The 24,135-nt window shown below is 42.5% G+C and overlaps 1 protein-coding gene across 2 annotated transcripts; it reads left to right on the top strand.

The window, feature by feature from the left end:
* The first annotated feature begins 673 nt into the window (after nucleotides 1-673).
* On the top strand, nucleotides 674-24,135 carry LOC110488738 (sodium/hydrogen exchanger 6). 2 transcript variants are annotated; one of them, XM_090198308.1, is made up of 17 exons: nucleotides 674-1,308; nucleotides 1,900-2,099; nucleotides 2,798-2,875; nucleotides 2,988-3,064; nucleotides 3,468-3,580; nucleotides 3,879-3,984; nucleotides 4,384-4,500; nucleotides 6,037-6,178; nucleotides 6,623-6,728; nucleotides 6,840-6,928; nucleotides 7,050-7,163; nucleotides 7,469-7,580; nucleotides 18,966-19,119; nucleotides 19,325-19,355; nucleotides 19,482-19,567; nucleotides 20,390-20,495; nucleotides 20,757-24,135. In XM_090198308.1, exons 1-17 carry the CDS (start codon nucleotides 1,026-1,028, stop codon nucleotides 21,033-21,035), a joined length of 2,193 nt encoding a protein of 730 aa, XP_090054434.1. In that variant the 5' UTR covers nucleotides 674-1,025; the 3' UTR covers nucleotides 21,036-24,135. The 2 variants fall into 2 exon arrangements, with proteins under 2 accessions (XP_090054434.1, XP_036798780.1); XM_036942885.2 differs by lacking the exon at nucleotides 4,384-4,500 and having other exon boundaries at nucleotides 1,018-1,308.

Here is a 24,135-nt window from a genome sequence, read left to right on the forward strand (position 1 = left end):
TTGCCGTTGATGTCTGGTGAGGACCTGCCTTACAACAGGCCTACAAGCCCTCAGTCCAGCCTCTCAGCCTATTGTGGACTGTCTGAGCACTGATGGAGGGATTGTGCGTTCCTGGTGTAACTCTGGCAGTTGTTGCCATTCTGCAGGTGTGATGTTCGGATGTACCGATCCTGTACAGGTGTTGTTACACGTGGTCTGCCACTGTGAGGACGATCAGTTGTCCGTCTCCCTGTAGCGCTGTCATAGGCGTCTCACAGTACGGACATTGCAATTTATTGCCCTGGTCACATCTGCAGTCCTCATGCCTCCTTGCAGCATGCCTAAGGCACGTTCACGCAGATGAGCAGGGACCCTGGGCATCTTTTTTTTTGTGTTTTTCAGAGTCAGTAGAAACGCCTCTTTAGTGTCCTAACTTTTCATAACTGTGATCGTAATTGCCTACTGTCTGTAAGCTGTTAGTGTCTTAACAACGTTCCACAGGTGCATGTTCATGAATTGTTTATGGTTCATTGAACAAGCATGGGAAACAGTGTTTAAACCCTTTACAATGAAGATCTGTGCAGTTATTTGGATTTTTACGAATTATATTTGAAAACAGGGTCCTGAAAAAGGGACTTTTTTTAAATTAGTTTATTTCTATAACGAGTAAGCAAGTCCAAATTGCCGCGTTTCCGTCAGGACCTTAACGCCGCACACCTTTCTACAAGGAGTTTCCAAGTCGGAAATGTCCGAGTTCTGAGTTGTCTTTTGCCGTGTTTACGTTAGATTTGGTTTTAGTTGTTTTAAAGCATATTGAGTTCGTTCCTAAATCTATATATAGTTTGGCACACTAGTCGTTAATACGGTAACACATTTGTATCGTACCAATATCCAAAAGGACTTTTACTTTGAAATAAAAACAATCACTTTTCCTTCCGGAATCATCCGTCTACTGTTGCTGTCTCCGCTTAGCTAGCTTGCATGAAATATCTTTCTAGAAACCTCGAAAAACGACGACGTACTTTCTTGAAGATTGAATCGTCAAAATGGGTTACAATAAATTCCGAGTCAACGCTACTCGGAAGATGTCGAAGACGTTAGCTCTGACTGTTCTAGCCTGTTTGTCGTTCTGCATCTGTGTTTGCAGGGCAGAGGATAGTGCCATGGAGAACATGGTAACAGAGAGGAAGGTTGAGGATAACCACAGACAAGACAGTGCCGACCTGCTGATTTTCATCATGCTCCTAACCCTCACGATTTTAACCATATGGTTATTCAAGCACCGTCGTTTCAGGTTTTTGCATGAAACGGGACTGGCTATGATCTATGGTGAGTATGGGTGAGAGGCCTCCATGTCAGGAGACTGCATGATGTCGTCATTACTTATCGTCATACTTAGCTTCGATGCAACCAAGAGACTAGTCTAGTCTCTGACTAGTCCAACACAATAGCAAAAGTCATACTACATAAACGTCATACTGTTTATGTAGCTACTGGTCACGCACAGTATGTTTATTGACATTTACTGTAAATCTGGTAACATTGTTGCCATTCAAATAGGGATGCTGTCGAGACAACACAAGGTTCTGGCAAAAATTAGGCCAACAATGGCCATATCTCTATATTAGATCTCTGTTGTTGGTGTTTGGAATAATATTTATATCTTATCAGTTATGCTACTGTGTGCAGGTACTAAACCCATACCGTTCAATGTCACACACCCAGCAAGGTCCAACTTACTTAGCAGTATTTTTCTTTAGTTGCTCTGAACACTTCATGCACTTCCTGAAGTCCCAGGTTATTTATTTACATTGCGCATGGTGCTGTTCCGGCATAAAGGGCAGAGAGGGCAACTGATAGATGCAATTCGGTATTTGTTAACCCAAGTTCATTCACTCTGTTCCCTCACTCTCCCTCCAGGCGTGCTGGTTGGGGTGGTCCTGCGCTATGGTATCCACGTACCCCGTGACATTAGTAATGTCACCCTCAGTTGCCATGTCAACGCCAGCCCACCCACACTGCTCGTCAACGTCAGCGGCAAGTTCTACGAGTACACGCTGAAGGGCGAGATCAGCGCCTCTGAGATCAGTGATGTACAAGACAACGAGATGCTTCGCAAGGTAGAGTCCCAAACACGTGGTCATTACTCATTTTGAAACAGGAAGTGATGGCTTGACTGACCAGAAAAGTGGCTGCTTCCACATAAGTCGAGGTTATTGTCTAAACATGTTTTTTTTTTTCAAATCTAAACTGCTGTTTGGGAGGCTTTGTACAACTCAGACAAATTGGTTGCCTTTCTTTACATATTTCCTTTCTATCGTTCCCTAGGCATTTTCCACACGTACTCACTGTCTAACACACAGACACATGCACACTGTGTCTAACTCGGAGCATAACATGAGGTAGCCTACAGAGCACTGTTATTCAATGCAACTACTTTTGTGAAAATGTAAACAAATAATATCAATCTTAGGATTTTTCAGAGGGTGCTGCAGGACCCTCAGCATCCCTACATCATGTGGCTATGTGGCAGTGGTTCCCAACCTTTTTTGGTTACTGTACCACCAATATATTTTTTTTGCGCTGCTCGGAGTACCCCCTTATGTGGATTTTACCAGTAGGCCTATGGTCTCATGAGTTTTCTTAAGGTAACAACAATGATGGAAAATGGACTTTGGACCCTAGTTAGTTATTGTCACATGCATTTCTAATTGGGTTTTAACAACAACAACAAAAAGCACATTTTATTATAGTCAGTGGGACACTGTACTGTACAGTGATGTAATACAACCCTTCTGAGTTTTTCTTCTTTTCTCAGGTGACCTTTGACCCTGAGGTGTTCTTCAACATACTCCTGCCCCCTATCATCTTCCATGCCGGCTACAGTCTGAAGAGGGTAAGGCATGTGGTTAGTTGTTTAAAAGTTGAATCAATAGTTATATATCACAGTGCTGATTTGTTTGTCGGTAATATTTAGGCCTAGTCCTTCACATAACTCTATCTCTCAGAGACACTTCTTCAGGAACATGGGGTCCATCCTGGCCTACGCCTTTCTGGGAACAGTCATATCATGTTTCATCATTGGGTGAGTTTCATAGCAGCTGGACTTTTATTGTCATGAATCTTGCCATGGAGGCTGAACTGAACGATTTCTGCTAGATGGGCCAGTTGCAAAGTCAAAATTAATTAATAACCGTAATTAAATTGATCTTAAATTACGGTTAGGCATTAGGGTTAGCAGTATGGTTAAGGTTAGTTAGGTTTAAAATCTGATATTATGACTTTGTGGCTGTGCCAGCTAGTGACCACTCTGCTGACCTGCCTCCAGGGCAAGATTCATGACAACAAATGCCAACCTGCAAGTTTACACCCAGCTATACTGTATTATGTATGCGTTACATCTTTGTGTGTTCATACACCTTTAGTCCTTTGTGTGACCTGTCAGAGAAATGCTGAACTGAGGTAATATGATCTCTACCTCTGTGCAGGTTGCTGATGTACGGCTGTGTCACGCTGATGAAGCAGGTGGGACAGCTTAACGGGGACTTTTTCTTCACAGACTGTCTGTTGTTTGGAGCCATTGTCTCTGCAACTGACCCAGGTACAGTCTCTGTTCATCTCAGTCACCTCTTTCAGACACTCAATAATGGACCACGCGGTAATGGTTGAACCGCGTGCTTCAGCAGTAATATGCCTAGTCATATATTGTTATCCGAAGGGGGTTTTCCTGATTCACAAGCTGCAAAAACTATTTGAGGCTACGGTGTCTCTAAATGAACAAACAGTACTATCGCTGCTTTTTTTTCTTCTAGTTTTTCAAGCGAAGGTCTGTTAAGGGAGTATGCAGCCGAACTGAAGCATGTGGAAGCCTTTACTTTACTGTGTCTCCTGTCCTGCAGTGACGGTGCTGGCCATCTTCAACGAGCTGCAGGTGGACGTGGATCTGTATGCTCTGCTGTTTGGAGAGAGCGTTCTCAATGACGCCGTGGCCGTGGTGCTGTCCTCGTGAGTCCTCCGTCTTAACCTGACACACCTGTCTACCGTCTGTCTGTCTGTCCTTGACACAGCCACATTGTGAAGTTTGGTATTTGTCTTTGTGATCCATTGTTGTGAAGCTTTGGCTGACAAACCTCATCTTCAAACAGCTGTGCTTTGGAACTGTTTTAGATATTTTGGGCTGGATTAAAGGGGAGGTTTGTCCTAGTCTCGCACACAAACACACACACACACATGGACACGGACATGCACACCCTCAACCAAATGTTCTTTGGTATTGATTATCCAGTGTGTGACCTGGTTGTACTAAACCAATAACTATTACTAATGCTGTGGAATGTGTGAGATTGACCCTTTGGTAACCCTAACCAGTAACTTCCCTCTGCTTGGAACTCTGATTATTTTCAGAATTCTAATGGTTTATGGTCGGCTCAGCGTGGGGGTGCAGCACGCTCCTGGAGCCAATCAATCAGCCAATCAGTGGGTAGAGGGCGTGGCGGCGACGCGAGACACTCCCCTGAACGGGTGTGCTAGCTCAGAGTGCTTTTGCGGTGGCTTCTTTTTGCATCTTGAGAACATGCACGGCAAATGACCAGCCGTTACACCCCAGATAGCAGCTATACAAGTACAACCCTTAAACGGGTAGTTCACGCCGACATCAAAAGTGTGTCAGATGTTTGCGTAACATAAAAGCTAGAGTGCTGAGCCTATATTTCATGGCATCTGCTTTGTGGATCTTGAGGTATGCATTAGGTCAACTCTTGAGTCCTCAATTCAAAATGTAAGCCAGTTCTCGTGGTGTAGAATCCTGGTGATTTGCTGTTTGGGAGGCAGGCGTTTATTACGTCCCCAATTTGCATGGTCCTGCTGCTCGGCTCTAACCCCTTTTCCCTTCCTCTCTCTGTCTTCTCGGTCAAACCGCTCTCTCACTCACTGCTTTTCTCTCAGCCATGTACGTATGCCCTGGTAATGATGTTATGTAAGAGAATTGTTACATTTTTAAGGGAATAGTGATAACCCCCTTATTTGATAAGTTTAACACGGATTTCTTTTGCTGCCGCATGAGCCAGAATTGTATAACGAGGTTGGATTTAACCATGTTATCTAGAATCACTAATTCCAAGCTTCAGCTAATCTTTCACGAGTGGTTCCCAGTATCTATGAGTTGAAAAACCCATGCCTAATTCTCCCTCTGGTCTGGCTTGAATGGAAAGCTGTTGGAACTATTTCTGCTACAGTCAGTACTGAGAGATACCTTAAGACTGGGTAGCTAGTAGTCCCATAGAACCCTCCCGTGTAGAACATTGCTGCTAAGAGAATGGTATCACTTCATATACAGGACCGTACTTACTAGCAGATGTCTATACACGAGTATGTGCACCAGTGGAGGCTGGTAGGGGGAGCTGTAGGAGGACAGGCTCATTGTAATGGCTGGAATGGAATAAATGGCACGGTATCCGACATGGAAACCGTATTCCAGTCCATCCGTTACAATGAGCCCATCCTCCTATAGCTGCTCCCACCAGCCCCCACTGATGTGCACATAATGTAGTATAATCTCATAATTTCTTAATGGGTTTCCCATGTGAAACTACAATAGTCATTGTAGATATTGACCCAGCGAGCCACTATATATTTGCATAAGAGAGTCATCTGCACTTCAAACAGACCGGGCATGCAAATGTTAGTACTAGTACTATTCAGTGCTCATGGGTCATTAGCCTCATCAGAGTCATTTGTATAAAGGCCTCCCCTGGTCTATAGGGATACACCTGGTGCACCATACCTTAGTTCTGATATCATTGGGGACTTTTCAAGACGTTCAACCTGCTCAGGATGGAAGCACATTTTGTTAACCAACTCTCTAGGTCAAAACGTACTAATGGTCTATGGTTCGCATTCATTTCTCATGCCCAGAAATGAAGCAGTAAAAACTGGGATTTAATTTCCCTTTCCACCCTTGTAACACTTCATCCATCCACATAGGCCGCTTGAGCTACTCTGTTATTTTCCACCTTTTCTGGGATTGACTGTGTGTGTGTGTGTGTGTGTGTGTACCAGGTCCATCGTGTCGTACCAGCCGGAGGGGGACAACAGTCACACCTTTGAGGTGATGGCCATGTTGAAGTCCTTTGGGATGTTCCTGGGTGTCTTCAGTGGATCATTCGCCCTGGGAGTGGCCACCGGGGTCATGACGGCGCTCATATCCTTTAGTCAATTATGTACTTCCTTTGTGTGATTTGAAGGTCTAGAAATGCAAATATTGATATTACAGTAACAGCAAGGTTACAAACAGATGCAAATGCTTTTGTTCTTGTATTAGGATGGATGAAGTAGATTCTTAGCCAGGCGGTTGAGGTTGTTGGGCCAGTAACCGAAAGGTCGCTTGTTTGAATCTCCGAGCCGACGAGGGAAATCATCTTATCGACGTGCCCTTGAGCTTGGCACTAGTTGCTCTTGTAAGTTGTTCCGGATAAGGGCGTCTGCTAAATGGCTAAAATGTAAAAGTGCTTTTGGTATTGTCAATTTGCTAGTTGCTATATATTGACCTCAATGCTCTGGAGTCTAAGCTGTTCTTTCATTGTTTGGTGAGTTGTGTAGTGTGGTCGTTTTCATGGCGCATTTTCTCCTTGACCGTTATCCTCACGTCACTAAGTTCACTAAGCTGAGGGACTTCCAGCTACTGGAGACTGCTCTCTTCTTCCTCATGTCCTGGAGCACCTTCTTAATGGCAGAGGCCTGTGGCTTCACAGGTAACCAATCATCTTACTGAACCGGTGATAGCCCCCCCCCCCCCCCCCCCAAAGGTTATTTTTTTCATGACCCACTTTATTATGGTGTGTCTGGTTGTTTTGTGTCTGCAGGTGTGGTGGCAGTGCTTTTCTGCGGGATCACTCAGGCTCATTACACCTTCAACAACCTGTCCCCTGAATCACAGGACAGGACCAAACAGGTGAGGACCACGTTTACCATTGCATTTATTTACTGCAAGCTACCCTGGACAGCAACGTCATCTGCTAAATATTGACATTCCATCATGGTCCCTGAAAGGTTGTTTTTGTGTTGTCCTGTAGTTGTTTGAGCTGCTGAACTTCCTGGCAGAGAATTTCATCTTCTCCTACATGGGTCTGGCCCTGTTCACCTTCCAGAACCACATCTTCAACCCCACCTTCATCGTGGGTGCTTTTGTATCCTCACCCATAATGCAATGAGATGATGGGAGTACAGCAGGCAACCCTAGTCTAAGAGTAGAGTAGTGTATAGGGGTTAAACTGTAAGACTGGGTGGGAATGGCATAAGCAATGACAAACTGGGCATTATGTAACTGTTATTTAAACACTGTAGTCATAATAGAGTAAGTAGCATTACTGGGCATCTAAGTACAGAATTTGGTTTGTAATGCTGGGAAGGCACTAGACTGAAAAGTTTTTCTCGGGAGATTGCTAGTTTCTTTACCCTCTATGGACCTCTCCTTGACAACAATCACTCCCAGCTGGCAGTGTTCCTGGGCAGAGCAGCCAACATCTACCCCCTGTCCTTCCTGCTCAACCTTGGACGCAGGAACAAGATCAGCTCCAACTTCCAACACATGATGATGTTTGCAGGTATTGCATTTACACAGGCAGCCCAATTCTGATCATTTGCCCAATTATTGTCGAAAGAGCTGTTGTAATTTGTCAAAAGACTAAGATTGGAATGTGGCCAGGCGGAGATCATTTTTCATTTTCCTTTTTTAATCACTAGATGAAATAACATTGTATTTACTTGAAGAGAAAAGGTGATGATGATATATCGCTTTCTGTCCAGTTTCTGGGTTTCAATTGATGAAATATCTGCCCCAATTTTTGTATTTATTATTAGTTTAAAACATTTTTAGGGACATTTTTTAAAAAGTGCAGATGCTGGGATATCCTGCCGCTTTTTGAACTATGTTGATTTATGAGTGTGAATTATTGTGTCCAGTGATTTTTTTTTTTTTTAGGAGTCACTTCTGCCATTACATCCTTTAGTCTTCTGAAGCTCAGTTGATAGAGAAGTGCTTGCAATGCCAGGATAGTTCCGTTTGATTCTATAATATTATTATTATTATTATAAATATATAAAAAACAAGTCATACCAGAACGTGTTGTTGAATTGACCGCTATGTAACTGTACTAACTGATTGCCATGTGATGACGATTATTGAAGCTGTTTACAAAGTACCAACACCAGCCACGTTATCTAACAAAAATCTATTTTAAGTGATATGACTTGTGGAGAGACACACAATGCTTGTCGCTTGTGCACACACATACGTTCGGGTGGTTCGAGCCCTGAATGCTGATTGGCTGTGTTAGGTTCTAAATATTAGAGTAAGAACCCGAAGGACACTGTGAAAGCTTAAACCAAGTTTATTCTTCCCAAAGGATCGAACAGCTGAATTGACAAAAACATGTTTACAATAGTGGTGGTGTTTGTACCCCACTTTGGGCGGAGTCTCCTCCTTACTAAACATTGTATCTTTATTGCTAGGCAGGAAACCTTTCCTTCTCCCTTAACGTGACCTCGACCCCCTTCCTCTCTAATCTATGGTTCTCTTCCCTTATCAATGCCTGCCACGTGATTGTTTCCATACTCAATACATTCCACGCTAATTGCACCCACCATATACCTTCCCCCTACAGATAACCATTAACCTCTGGTGTAGCCCCTCGGCTGTGGCACCCCTCAGGTCTCTATTATAACTAATGAATAATAACATTTCAAATTCAGAAATCCAAACCCATCAGTCCCCCCCTTTTTTTTGAACATTTGACATCATACTGTTCAACATCACATAAACTTGGAAATTACTTATAAATGGACCAACAATGACAATAAAACACGAACAAACAAAAAAATAAACATGGATAACATTCACCGTGAGGTTTACAAACTCCGAGACTTATGGCCTGTGTTCTATGATCACACGAAAGCACACGCTCATTTCCATTTCTCATAGAACACTGATGAAAACGTGTCCGCTGGAGCTGTTGACTTCTTCCATTTCAACTTTCTCCTTCTGGTTCCTAAGAGAGTGACAGCACAAGACTTGAAAAGCAAAAATAAACACAAAACATAACTGTATTCACAGTGTGGTAAGCTATGCATAATGATATATGCATGAAAACCCAAAGTCTGATAACATGACAATTCCCACTCTCTCTTCGCCTGACTCTATGCCTCCAGGATACTTTTCTGCTGGATTCCACAAACATGAAGGCCCTAGAGAACCACCTCATGTTTTCACCCAGACTTCCCCTTTCCTGCCACAGGCTCCGAGAGGTGTTCCCAAGCCATGTCATTTTCACTTTGTTCCCCGTCTCCTCCTTTGCCACCTGATGGGCAAGTGCATAGCCCTGATCAACGCTACTCTTGAGGTAACTCAGCACTGTATGTGCTTTCACACCAATGCCTCCAGAATGTTGTCCAGAGTACAATAACCCCAACATATATCCTTTCATATGATGCATTAACCAAAAAGGCAACTCAACCCAACTATGGTGGTTGAAGTAGCTCCCAGACCCAAACCATCTGTATGTCTACAGTGGAATCTAGTCTTTCTCTCTCTCATTAGCTCCGCTTCCTCTGTCATGGCGTCTTCAAGCTCGCCCATCATGCGGCTGGACCTCACTTCACGTGAGAACCGTGAACCCACCGAGGAGAGACATGACGATCTTTACCGCTGCAGGTGCTGTAAGGAGTACTGTGTGTAGACCAGACCAACGCTGTCCCAACACCCCAGCCTGGTGTATATTGATGTACACTCAATCTCCAGAATTCAGCCCGTGCCCTCGGTTATCTGCTGCGCCTCATGTGCTGCTTCCACCTGGGAATATACACAATGCAATGCATTGGTCATTTCCTGACAACACAGACTCCCCTTAGCCCAGATCACTAATCTGTGACATGTATAACAGCCCCCGGTACTCCCATCGGTCTCCCAGTTACCAAGCCATGTGGCATGAGTCCTCATAAAATTCTATCCCAACAATGCTACTAAAATAACCCCGGCTACTACTGACACCATGATCTGGGTATGTGTAACGTTCAGTTTAACTTCATAGTAGTCCCTATATCGTGCACAGTTAGCTCGCAGGAGAGTGAGGACAGCTCTCTCCTGTAACAATATACATAGTCTCTTATGATCCCCACAGATCTCCACCCCAGTCACATTCCATCTCACTTAACAGCCTTATGTAAACATTATGTCTCAAACACAGATCTCATGTGTACCTCACATCCTGCTACAGATACATTTGCACACATATCATTCCATCTAAACCATAACACACTTGTCACTACCCCTAATGCACTTCTACAGTTATAAACATACTAAAACATTCTTAAATCAATTAGTCAATGTACATCAGTCCCTCCTGGAACAATGATCACACTTATGTTGCACGAAACCTAAAAACGTATTAGCTTGAAAAGGAAAGAGGAAAAAGTAAGTGTTCAATAATTTCACACCACCCTTGATGCGACTAAAACTGGGGAAAGAACCAACCATCCATCCGTTACGTTCCAAGCCCATGTGATGCTGGTCTCCATGCCCGCCTCCTTCATTTTCATCCTTGGGTGTTAGTCTGGGTCTTGCATTATGAACCTTGTATGCAATTAATTGTACCGTATCATCCAGCAATCTATATGTGTTCATGCGATTTAACATACTAATTCTGATCAACATGGTTAAAAAAAACTTTGTTTGAACCAAGCTATCATCCAGTGAGTTTTCTAATAACCTCCCTGTCGGAGGACACTTAAAGATAAGGTTTCTAGAGGCTCCCTAGGCATAATACATTTGAGCAGTGCACCCACCCCTCACAGTTTGAGAACAACTCTCTCCCGCTGTATCCGAATTATAACTAAAACATTTGATAAATTATCCACCCTAATTTAGAATCACTGTCCTTAGTGCTTTACTTAGAGTCTTATCACTCGAATTCAAGCTTCTCAACCTAGCACACATCACGGTTAGAATGTACATTTAAAAGCGGGACCTTTTATTGCCGGTAATAACTCTTCTCATTACAACCCCCCCCCCCCCCCCCCCTGTTTTCCTGTTGCGATTGGCATGGTAATGAAAGATTGGTATCTCAATGCATTCTTAGTCTAGATTGTTCGCAGTGTGTAGACCTTCCTCAATTACCAACCCCTCCTCCCGGCACTTCCTCCTTCCCAATGGCACATACAGTTGAAGGCGGAAGTTTACATACCCTTAGGTTGGAGTCATTAAAACTTGTTTTTCAACCACTCCACACATTTCTTGTTAACAAACTATAGTTTTGGCAAGTCGGTTAGGACATCTACTCTGTGCATGACACAAGTAATTTTTCCAACAATTGTTTACAGACTGATTATTTAACTTATAATTCACTGTATCACAATTCCAGTCAGTCAGAAGTTTACATACACTTAGTTGACTGTGCCTTTAAACAGCTTGGAAAATTCCAGAAAATGTCATGGCTTTAGAAGCTTCTGAGAGGATAATTGACACCATTTGAGTCAATTGGAGGTGTACCTGGGGATGTATTTCAAGGCCTACCTTCAAACTCAGTGCCTCTTTGCTTGACATCATGGGAAAATCAAAATAAATCAGCCAAGACCTCAGAGAAAAAATTGTAGACCTCCACAAGTCTGGTTTATCTTTGGGAGCAATTTCCAAACGCCTGAAGGCACCACGTTCATCTGTACAAACAATAGTACGCAAGTATAAACACCATGGGACAACGCAGCCGTCATACCGCTCAGGAAGGAGACGCGTTCTGTCTCCTAGAGATGAATGTACTTTGGTGCGAAAAATGCAAATCAATCCCAGAACAACGACAAAGGACCTTGTGAAGATGCTGGAGGAAACAGGTACAAAAGTATCTATATCCACAGTAAAACGAGTTCTATATCGACATAACCTGAAAGGCCGCTCGGCAAGGAAGAAGCCACTGCTCCAAAACTGCCATTAAAAAAGCCAGACTACAGGTTGCAACTGCACATGGGGACAAAGATTGTACTTTTTGGAGAAATGTCCTCTGGTCTGATGAAACAAAAATAGAATTGTTTGGCCATAATGACTATTGTTATGTTTGGAGGATAAAGGGGGGACGTTTGCAGGACGAAGAACACCATCCCAACCGTGAAGCACTGGGGTTGGCAGCATCATGTTGTAAGGGTGCTTTGCAGGAGGGACTGGTGCACTTCACAAAAAAGATGACATCCTGAGGATGGAAAATCATGTGGATGTTTTGACGCAACATCTCAAGACATCAGTCAGGAAGTTAAAGCTTGGTCGCAAATGGGTCTTCCAAATGCGCAATGACCCCAAGCGTACTTCCAAAGTTGTTGCAAAAATGGCTTAAGGACAACAAAGTCAAGGTATTGAAGTGGCCATCACAAAGCCCTGACCTCAATCCTCTAGACAATTTGTGGGCAGAACTGAAAAAGCGTGTGCGAGCAAGGAGGCCTACAAACCTGACTCAGTTACACCAGCTCTGTCAGGAGGATTGGGACAAAATTCATCCAATTTATTGTGGGAAGCTTGTGGAAGACTACCCGAAACGTTTGACCCAAGTTAAACAATTTAAAGGCAATGCTACCAAATACTAATTGAGTGTATGTAAACTTCTGACCCACTTGGAATGTGATGAAAGAAATAAAAGATGAAATAAATCATTCTCTCTATTATTCTGACATTTCACATTCTTAAAAGAAAGTGGTGATCCTAGCTGACCTAAGACAAGGAATTGTGAAAAGCTGAGTTTAAATTTATTTGTATGTAAACTTCCGACTTCAACTGTATGTAACTCTTGCCTGTCAGATTTGATGGACCTTGGTACTGTCCTGATTTTTTCAATATAAAGTAATCAGTTTTTCCCACGTACACAATTCTCTCACCTGAGCCACTACCACCATTCTGTCTGGTCCATTTCTCCCAACAGTACACCAGGAGCATAAGAGAAGTTTGTATGTTATCTCACTCCACATGCGCGGTCTCAGGACTCATGGCGCACTCCTGCCGCCCGTACCCAGGTTAATGGCTCGGACCCAGATTGGAGTGTTTTAAAGTCACTCTCGCATTGGACGCCTTTTTTGCTCTTTCTTCGGCCGGTTAGGGATGGTTTTGAGGTTCACACACACTGTTTGTGGTCAAATTATTCCTACCATGCATTAAGACACAATCTGACGTCACCTTCCATGATAACCCCGAGAGGACAGATCAGAACAACAGTTTAGTTCAATTCCTTTCTGATTCAGGAAATCCAGACAAGCATTGACTATCACAACTATTACATTCCCAATTTCCTTATTAACATTATCTCTACGACCAATGTCAAAGAGCATAACAACATACTGTTACGGTTGAAACCATTTTCAAAATTAGTTCATACTCCCTTATTTTACTGGCGACCTCTCGGAAGAGTTACCAGGTCAGGGAGTTAGCACCCTAACCCATGGGAGAATCCCAAAAATCCAGCAGACCCAATCTTGTGAAATGTTGTTTCGAAACAATGTCAAGAAATTAAATCAGCAATTCCCATATCACAATCCATTTCATGAAATCAGCTGGTAGTTTCCCCTTTGAACACATGATTCACATTGGGATTCAAAGTCGTGTTAAATCTAAAATAAACACATTTGAATAACCCATCAACTTAGAATTACAACTCTTGATAACTCCATAAGGAAATAATGATATCTCATGAAGTAATGGTAAAATAGAATAGAGACTGGTGTTTCTCATTCATTTTATAATTAAATCCCACCTGTTTTGATCCTTTCTAGAGAGATTGATCAGGCCTCACCAGAAAGTCAGGGTACAGGGCATCCAACACCATTAAATATTTCCTCTCCCCTTTCTTTCCCTGTCCTTCAGAAACCCTTTAAAACATGTCAAACATTTCCATCATTCTGCATACCCAATTTAAAACCCAATTTAAAAGACCCCACACAAAATAAATCCCACAGTCTCAACACCAATAACGCATATTCATAACCAGTAAATTGTGTGTGTGTGGTAAACCGTAGGTCAAAAACGCACATGAACAGGCCTTATCTGGGAACTCCGTTTATGGCCTATTCCAGATACTTTTATACTTCTTGACGCACCCATCCCGTTAGCGGGATCATTTTCATCAACATCAGCTGAATTGCAGAGCGCCAAATTCAAATTAAATTACTAAAAATATTTAATTTTCATGAAATCACAAGTGCAATATAGCAAAACACAGCTTAGCTTGTTGTTAATCCACCTGGCGTGTCAGATTTCAATAAAGCTTTTCGGCGAAAGCATAACAAGCGTTTATTTAAGAACATCTCTCTCGGTAGACAAAATATTACAAACCGCTAGCAGCCAAGTAGATTGGTCACGAAAGTCAGAAAAGCAATAAATTAAATTGCTTACCTTTTGATCTTCGGATGTTTGCACTCACGAGACTCCCAGTTACATAATAAATGTTCCTTTTGTTCCATAACGATGATTTTTATATCCAAAATACCTCCATTTGTTTGGTGCGGTATGTTCAGAAATCCACAGGCTCGAGCGGTCACGACATCGCAGACAACTTCCAAATAGTAAAGTGGGTAGAAAGATGTCAAATGTTTTTTATAATCAATCCTCAGGTTGTTTTTACAATATATAATCGATAATATGTCAACCGGAATGTAGCTTCTTCCATAGGCGAGAGAGAGTGAAAATGGCTGTTGCTCATGAAAAACTCTGTTGGCACCCAGCCATCCACTGACGCGATGGGTTCTTTCTCGCTCATTTTTCAAAATAAAAGCCTGAAACTATGTCTAAAGACTGTTCACAGCTTGAGGAAGCCATAGGAAAAGGAATCTGGTTGATATCCCTTTAAATGGAAGCAAGGCATCCAATGGAACAGAGAGCTTTCAGGAAAAACAGCACTTCCTTGTTGGATTTTCCTCAGGTTTCCGCCTGCAATATCAGTTCTGTTATACTCAAACAATATTTTGACAGTTTTGGAAACTTTAGAGTTTTCTATCCTAATCCGACAATTATATGCGTATTCTAGTTTCTGGGCCTGAGAAATAGGCAGTTTCAAATGGGTATGTTTTTTAGCCAAAAACGAAAATACTGCCCACTACACTCAAGAAGTTAACTGCTTTCTCCAAGACCACAGTCTAAGGGAACATTCCAACGAGAGACAATGAAACCCCCTCCTCTTCTGAAAAAGAAAGTGTACATTTTGTTAGCATTCACAATGCTACATCTTAGCGGGGCGGCAGGTAGCCTAGTGGTTAGAGCGTTGGACTAGTAGCCGAAAGGTTGCAAGATTGAATCACTGAGCCGACGAGGTAAAAATATGTTGTTCTGTCACTGAACAAGGCAGTTAACCCACGGTTCCTAGGCCGTCATTGAAAATAAGAATTTGTGCTTAACTTCTTACGGCTCAAATAACGTTAATGGGATCGATATGACAGCCAGTGAAAGTGCAGGGCGCCAAATTCAAACAGAAATCTCATAATTAAAATTCCTCAAACATACAAGTATTATACACCATTTTAAAGATTAAACTTGTTGTTAATCCCACCACAGTGTCCGATTTCAAAAAGGCTTTACGACGAAAGCATACCATGCGATTATGTTAGGTCAGCGCCTAGTCACAGAAAAACACAGCCATTTTTCCAGCCAAAGAGAGGAGTCACAAAAAGCAGAAATAGAGAAAATTCATCACTAACCTTTGATCTTCATCAGATGACACTCATAGGACTTCATGTATTGTGTAACGTATGTTTTGTTCGGTAAAAAAATCTGTTTACATTGGCTCGCTGCGTTCAGTAGTTCCAAAACATCCAGTGATTTTGCAGAGAGCCACGTCAATTTACAGAAATTCTCATAAAATGTTGATGAAAATACAAGTATTATGCATGGATTTATAGATACAGTTCTCCTTAATGCAACCGCTGTGTCAGATTATTTTTAAACTACCGAAAAAGCAATAATCTGAGTATGGCGCTCAGAGTCCAAATCAAGCCAAACAGATATCCGCCATGTTGGAGTCAACCGATGTCAGAATAGCATTATAAATATTAACTTACCTTTGATCTTCATCAGAATGCACTCCCAGGAATCCCAGTTCCACAATAAATGCTTGTTTTGTTCAATAATGTCCATAATTCATGTCAAAATAGCTCCTTTTGTTTGCGCGTTCAGTCCAGTAATCCACATTCATAACGCGCTTTCACTAGGAGCAGATGAAAAGTTTAAAAAAGTTCCGTTACAGTTTGTAGAAACATGTCAAAACGATGTTTAGAATCAATCTTTAGGATGTTTTTAACATAAATCTTCAATAATATTCCAACCGGACAATTCCTTTGTCTTCAGAAATGAAGTGGAACTTAGCTACCTTTCACGTGAGCGTGCGAGACTGATGCTGTGGCACTCTGCCAGACCACTCACTCAAAGAGCTCTTATGAGCCCCTCTTTCTATAGTGGAACCCTCAAACCAGTTTCTAAATACTGTTGACATCTAGTGGAAGCCGTAGGAAGTGCAACGTGACCAATATCCCACTGTGTATTTGATAGGGGCTCAGTTGAAAAACTACAAACCTCAGATTTCCCACTTTCTGGTTGGATTTTTTCTCAGGTTTTTGCCTGTCATATGAGTTCTGTTATACTCAGACATCATTCAAACAGTTTTGGAAACTTCAGAGTGTTTTCTATCCAAATCTACTAATTATATGCACATTCTAGCTTTTATGGCTGAGTAGCAGGCAGCTTAATTTGGGCACACTTTTCATCCAAAATTCCCAATACTGCCCCCTACCCCAAAGAAGTTAAAGAACCAACCCTACACCATATATTTACCTAGATCTCACAGAGCAAAACCTCCACTCGGGACCAATCCTTAACCTATTGGAACTACCCATCCCGGATCTGGGAGAATTGTCATCAACTAAACTAATTAGCATAGCACATCGGTCAAAAAAGATTACTAGAAAATATTCATATTCATGAAATCACAAGTGAAATATAGTGAAACACAGCTTAGCCTTTTGTTAATCACCCTGTCATCTCAGATTTTGAAATTATGCTTTACAGCCAAACGCAAGACAAGCGTTTGTGTAAGTTTATCGATAGCCTAGCATAGCATTATGTCCAGCTAGCAGCAGGAAGCTTGGTCACGAAAAGCGATCAAATTAACTGTTTACCTTTTGATCTTCGGATGTTTTCACTGACGAGACTCCCAGTTAGACAGCAAATGTTCCTTTTGTTCCATAAAGATTATTTTTATACCCAAAATACCTCAGTTTGTTGGTCACGTTATGTTGAGAAATCCACCGGAAATAGCGGTCACGACAACGGCGAAAAACATTCCAAATTATATCCATAATATCGACAGAAACAACATTTTTTATAATCAATCCTCAAGGTGTTTTAAAATATCTATTCGATAATATAACAACTGGGATAATTGGCTTTTCAGTAGGAGCGAAAGGAAAAATGACTACCTCTATTTTTTACGCAAGAATCACTCTGAGAGCCCTCAGCTGGCCACTTACGCAATGTAGTCGTTTACGCTCATTCTTCAACATGAAGGCGTGAAACTACGTCAAATCTGGATGATATCCCTTTCAATGGCCAATAGGGGTGCATAGGAACACAACGGTTTCAAAATAAGAGGCACTTCCTGATTGGATTTTCCTCAAGGTTTCGCCTGCAATATCAGTTCTGTTATACTCACAGACAATATTTTGACAGTTTGGAAACTTTAGAGTTTTCTATCCTAAGCTGTCAATTATATGCATATTCTAGCATCTGGTCATGAGAAATAGGCGGTTTACTTTGGGAATGTTATTTTTCCAAAAATATAAATAGTGCCTCCTAGTTTCAAGAGGTTAAAGGAACCTACCCTACACCATCATGACACTCATGGATCTCACAGAGGATCACCCCTACTCGGGACCTATCCCTATGGAACCTACCCTACACCATCATGACACTCATGGATCTCACAGAGGATCCCCCCTACTCGGGACCTATCCCTATGGAACCTATCCTACACCATATATTTACTACCGGTCGTTACACAATGGGCCTACTGAATAAACTCAGGCTTTCTAGGTCTGTATCCTATAATTGTTCGGCCTACAATTCTCATCTCCCCAAGATGTCAAAATGAGTTGAAACAGGTTTAGGAACTGTGCCTACCTAGTTTGTTGCCAGCTCCTGCTCCACTGATCCCAACTCTCTGGTTTGACTGTAAATCGTGGTGAATCCTGCCGACAACGCCAACTGTTCTAATTATTAGAGTAAGAACTCGACGGACACTGAAAGCTTAAACCAAGTTTTATTCTTCCCAAAAGATCGAACAACTGAAACGACAAAAACATGTTTACAATAGTGGTGGTATTTGTACCCCACTTTGGGCAGAGTCTCCTCCTCACTAAACATTATCTTTATTGCCTGGCAAACTAAGTGATACGGGCAATAAACTTTTTTCCTTCTCCCTTAACGTGACCTGATCTCGACCCCCTTCATCACAAATCCATGGCTCTCTCCCCTTATCAATGTCTGCCATGTGATCGTTTTCCATACTCAGTACATTGCAAGCATAATTGCACCCACCATATACCTTCCCCCTACAGATAACCATTAACCTTTGGTGTAGCCCCACAGCTATGACACCCCTCAGGTCTCTCTAATGATTAATAACATTTAAAGTTCAGAAATCCATACCCTTCAGCTGACAGCCGTGGTATATCGGACCGTATAACACGGGTATGACAAAACATTCCTTCTTACCGTTCTAATTACATTGGTAACCAGTTTATAATAGCAATAAGGAACCTCTGGGATTTGTGGTATATGCCAATATACCACGGCTAAAGACTGTGTCCAGGCACTCCGCGTTGCATCGCGCTTAAGAACAGCCCATAGCCGTGGTATATTGGCCATCTACCACACCCTCTCGTGCCTTATTGCTTGAATAACCCCTCCTTGTCCTCCCTAGGGTTGCGTGGGGCGATGACTTTTGCCCTCTCCATCCGGGACACGGCTACCTACGCCCGTCAGATGATGTTCACAACCACCCTCCTCATCGTCTTCTTCACTGTATGGGTCTGTGGAGGCGGAACCACCCAGATGCTTTCCTGCCAGCACATACGGTAGGTCCACCATGGGGGTCGAAAGTCCAAGTTTGGGGTTGTTGGTGTATGTCTTTTTTTTGCCTTCAAAATGAACCTTTTGTTGTTTTGATGTTTATTCTAATTTAGGATATACACAGCACGTAGAGTTGTCTGTCCAGTTTCAGTATGATCGTCTGTGAACACTGATCTGGTAGACTCATTTGTGTTTCTGCATTTCTAACAGTGTGGGTGTAGATTCGGATGCAGATAACTCAGTGAGTATTAAGCCTATGAATATTGAGTTATTTGACTCGCCTGCTGTAATCCATCTGATTTAATGTAGTGCTGTTGTTTTGAGTGGATCTCTGTATCTGTCTTTTCTTTGACTCTTGTCTCCTCAGATGAGCATGACAGAGGGATCAGAGCGGCGGAGCACCAAACACGAGAGTGCCTGGCTCTTCAGGATCTGGTACAACTTTGACCACAAGTATCCTTTGGTGTCACTCCCATCAGCACACAGCAGATGGCACTCCAGTGACATTCATTTCAAAGCATTTTTTGTTCTCTATCCAGTTGTTCTCTATGAGTATAAAACCATGATTTTCCCTGATTGACTGACCTTCATGTCTTAAAGTAATGATGGACTGTCGTTTCTCTTTGGTTATTTTAGCTGTTCTTGCCATAATATGGACTTTGTCTTTTACCAAATAGCCCTATCTTCTGTATACCACCCCTACCTTGTCACATCACAAGGCACACCTGTTAATTGAAATGCATTCCAGGTGACTACCTCATGAAGCTGGTTGAGAGAATGCCAAGAGTGTGCAAAGCTGTCATCGATGCAAAGGGTGGCTACTTTGAAGAATCTCAAATATAAAATCTATTTTGATTTGTTTAACACTATATATATATATATATATTTGTTGTTGTTGTGATGTATTCACTATTATTCTACAATGTAGAAAATAGTCAAATTAAAAACTCTTGAGTGATTAGGTGTGTCAACTTTTGACTGGTATGGGGTATTATTTGTGGATTGATTAGGGGGGGAAACAATTTAATACATTTTAGAGTAGTGCTGTAATGTAACAATGTGGGAAAAGTAAAGGAGTCTGAATACTTTCCAAATGCACTGTATACAGTATGTGGGCTTAATTTCTGCAATAACATACTAGCCTATAGCAGTGGAGGCTGGTGTATTGAGGAAGAGGAGTATGGTACACCTATACTAAATCTCCATTCCGTATTTGAGCAGTTTGTTTTGATTCTCTGTGACACAGTTGAGGCCTTGACTGTAACCCCTCTCCAGCTACCTGAAGCCCATCCTGACCCACAGCGGCCCTCCTCTCACCGTCACCATGCCTGCCTGCTGTGGACCACTGGCCAGATGCCTCACCAGCCCACAGGCCTACGAGGTCAGTCCCCACAAACCATGTGTTCCTATTAACCCGGTGACCCTGTTAGGGTGGTTATGGTAATAGCGATGACATGTAGTGTTTTCTTCTTTGTCTTAATGGGTATCACAATGGATCACGTACCGATGAATGTACTCAAATGAAGAGTTGCCTGTTTCATAAAAGCTAAAGAATTAGTTCAGTTATAACAGGAGTGTTTGATCCGTTAGAGCTAGTTGTGACCTTTTCTTAAATGTTCCTTTCTCACTTTCCTGCAACCAGAACGAGTGCCAGCTGAAGGACGATGATTCGGACCTCATCCTGACGGACGGGGACATCAGCCTGACCTACGGTGACATCACGGTGAGCACGGACGCCAGCGGCGCCCACATCAGCGCCGGGCCCGCAGGCACCACCTCCGCCGTCATCTCCGCCGATGACCTGGACCGCGAGCTGACGTACGGTGACCACGAGCTGGTGATGAGGGGCACCCGCCTGGTCCTGCCCATGGACGACTCCGAGCCCCCCCTCGCGGACCCCCGACACCGTATGCGGATGTGAGGCGAAAGAGAGGCCAGATGACCAATTCACTCTCCGTCCTGCTCACCTTAATCTGCAGGAATGAGATCAACTAAGATCAGCAAGAGACTGGTCTCTCTCTGTCTGTCTGTTTGTCTCTCTGACTGTGCCTGTCTGTCTTTCTCTGACTGTCTTTCTCTCTCTCTTTCCTTTTCTCTCATACCGCTCATCACCTCTTTCTCACTCTCGTTCCTCTTTGAGTTTCTCAAGTGGCTAATCCATGTCTCTACCTCATTCTTGTTTGCTCATTTGTACTCCTGTTGCCATCACTGTAATATCAAGTATTTATTCATGTTTTCTTTTGATTTGGTTAAACCGATAGCTTTTCTCAGTTTGTCTTCTAATAGGATCACGTGGCAATCTTGTCACAGTAGCGTTGTAGAGGACTCAATACGAGTCTATGCGCATGCATTAGTCTATGTGTGGAGGTCACAGTACAACAGCTAGTTTGTCTCTGTATCACACGGTGTGTAATAACGGTGACATGCTAACTGTGCATGCTAAATTGTGCATCCTTTTTCTATGCGTGGGGAGTGAGAAGGTTGAGAGGCTGATTTTGAGTGTGTAGCCTTGTTTTTGGGTCTGATCCTGAATGTTACTGCCTTCTCTGTGTGATCCAAGGCATGCTGACTTGATTTAATGGCTCTGCGTTGCATTTTGTTGTTATGTGAATACGGTTACAATCAAGTGCCTCAGTGACCACTGTAGTTTTATTTTCCCTTTTTAGAAGTAATACACTCCTCCGTCCACATGGTGGCGACGTTTTCTATGGGTGACGGGCTGTCTGCGTTTGAGCCGTTGGGCTGTGGACTGTTACAATGTTAGAAGCCTGGTTGAATGACAATGGAAGGACAGTGGTTTAACCAGGCTAACAGTGTAGCCTGGCACACTGTCTTGGACTTCCCACAACGACCTTAGACTGTGACTTTGGGAGGGTTTGACACCTTACTTTAGAAGCTGATGTCACTCACCACAGATGCAGAAAGAAGGGCTGTCGTTTTGAATACCAGATCCAAATCTCCCGTACGGTGAAAGCTAGTGCCATTTTCTCCTGCATTGACATTTTATGAAAAGAGATAAGATACTTTGTATGTATTTTGCAACATACTATAAGTACTTTAGCTACATAACTCATTGTCACTGTAATTATACGATACTGTATGTGTAACATGGTGAATATTTGATATTAGGGACTGCAATGTTATCTTATCAAACCTACTGTGGACTTTCTATCTGTACTAAGCTCTTGCTTCCTACTGGCTAAGATCTATCTGGTTACTCACTGCGTTGAAGTAGTATACAGGGAACATGCTACAGTAGCTCTTGATCAAGGATCAAATTTGCTTTGTTTTTGTCAAATTTGTCTGGAATTTACATTTTGTGGATCAACAATGTTTAATCTATTCCTCATTTCTTATCCAATTCTATTTCAAATTGAATTTGCTTCATTTGGGATTATTTATGGGAATGGCCTGAGGTATGTCCGTGTCAAAAGATTGAGGGGCTGCACTGTATATACTGGACCGCAGTTCAACTGTTAACTGCCCTGAGTTACTGGTCTATTGGCTACATGGTCCCTGATACTGTATGATGTTGTGATGTCTCGCATAGTATGTAGAAATCCCTCACAACTTGAATAGGCAAGTTGGGGTAACATTTCGAATTAAATGATTCAGAATAGATATTTTGAGAAGAAAACGGAATGGTTGTGCAAAAGGAATTTGTGCTAATCTTTATTTGTGTAAAATAATTATACACTAGGTTTGTATTAGACTTACACTAGTCTAATGTATCCTATATGCCTCGCTGTATGGGGTTTGGCCTGATTTATAGCTGATGCCTGGCCTCTGAGTAGCTCTTCTAAGCTTCTTGTCTATATGGGCTCTGCCCTGTGACTGGTCTACGATCAGAGTGAGTAGCTCCTCTGAGCTGCTTGGATTCATGTGCTCTACCTGTTTGACTGTTCTGGGATCAGTGGTGGCTGTTAGTGTAGTGCAGCAGGAACTGTTGACAGGACACCTGCCTGGCAACGCACTGTTGATGTGGATGGAATCAGGCACTGTGCCAGACAACACTACAGATGAGGGAGGGAGTAGGAGAGCGAATGAGGCAGGGTAGGAGCTGAGGAAAGGGAGGTAGAGATGAATAGTGTACATTTTTTCCTAGACATGGCTTGGTCTTTCCCTCAGTGTTACCTCCTGCTGTGCAGGAACCTCTGACGGCACGTGTCTTCTCTCTTCGTTTTTATCAGGCATGCCTCTTGACACCACAATGTGCAGTTAATTATTTTTTTCCCCCCTTTATTTTCTGTTTGTTTTCCCTCTATATATTTTTTATTCTTGATTAAGAAGGGAAATAAGGCGAAAGCATTGAGGATGTTGCAGCATTTGCACTTGTCTTTTGAGAATCGTTTGTTTCATTTTGCTTCGATTGTCTTGCATGTGACATTTGTCCTACTTTTGAGCTGCTTTTAACTGGCTTTGAATTACACGTTGGGTTTATAATGAAATGAAAAGGAATTCACATGAATCCAGGAAAATGTGATCCATTTATGTACAGGTTATTATGGTCTATGTTACCAAGAGAAACAAGATTGGCCTCATTCCTATTCCATGCCATTGACTGTCTTCACAACAACAAAAAGGTCAAAAATCAGGAGTGTGTACCAGTCTACCACTGACAGATCTAATGTTGTAGGTCAAAAAAGCCCCTTGTAGGTCAACTTAAATTTGCCAGTACTGTTCTTACAGTATGTGTTCCATTTTTTAGTTGAACTGTCAATGGTAACTTGTAATTAACTTGTTGACACTAGTCTGAAGTAGCTGACCAAAGGGGCTTGTTGTGCTCTGTGTTTTCAGACTGTCCACTCTGTGTTTATACTGCTACTTCGCTGTGTGTGTGTGTGCGCATGTTGTCTACACCTATGCGTGTGTGTGTGTCTGCTGTAATGCGTGTGTGTGTGCCACACTGTGCTCCCCCAGTGTTGCAGGTACTGACTGTTTACATCTCTGTAAATATTCCTCACCTGTTCCAAGTTGCGTGCAAAATATTCAATAAACAGAATCCTGTGCTTTGGATTGAA

Source organism: Oncorhynchus mykiss, chromosome 14 (assembly GCF_057628025.1).
Source record: "Oncorhynchus mykiss isolate SJ-2025 chromosome 14, ASM5762802v1, whole genome shotgun sequence".
Taxonomy (NCBI): Eukaryota; Metazoa; Chordata; class Actinopteri; order Salmoniformes; family Salmonidae; genus Oncorhynchus; species Oncorhynchus mykiss.

Bases quoted from the DNA above. Each gene is read 5' to 3' on its own strand.
- LOC110488738 (XM_090198308.1), top strand. From the start codon at position 1,026: ATGGGTTACAATAAATTCCGAGTCAACGCTACTCGGAAGATGTCGAAG. The intron at 1,309-1,899 runs GTGAGTATGGGT...CTCTCCCTCCAG, and splicing joins GGGACTGGCTATGATCTATG to GCGTGCTGGTTGGGGTGGTC. The intron at 7,164-7,468 runs GTATCCTCACCC...AATCACTCCCAG, and splicing joins CCTTCATCGTGGGTGCTTTT to CTGGCAGTGTTCCTGGGCAG.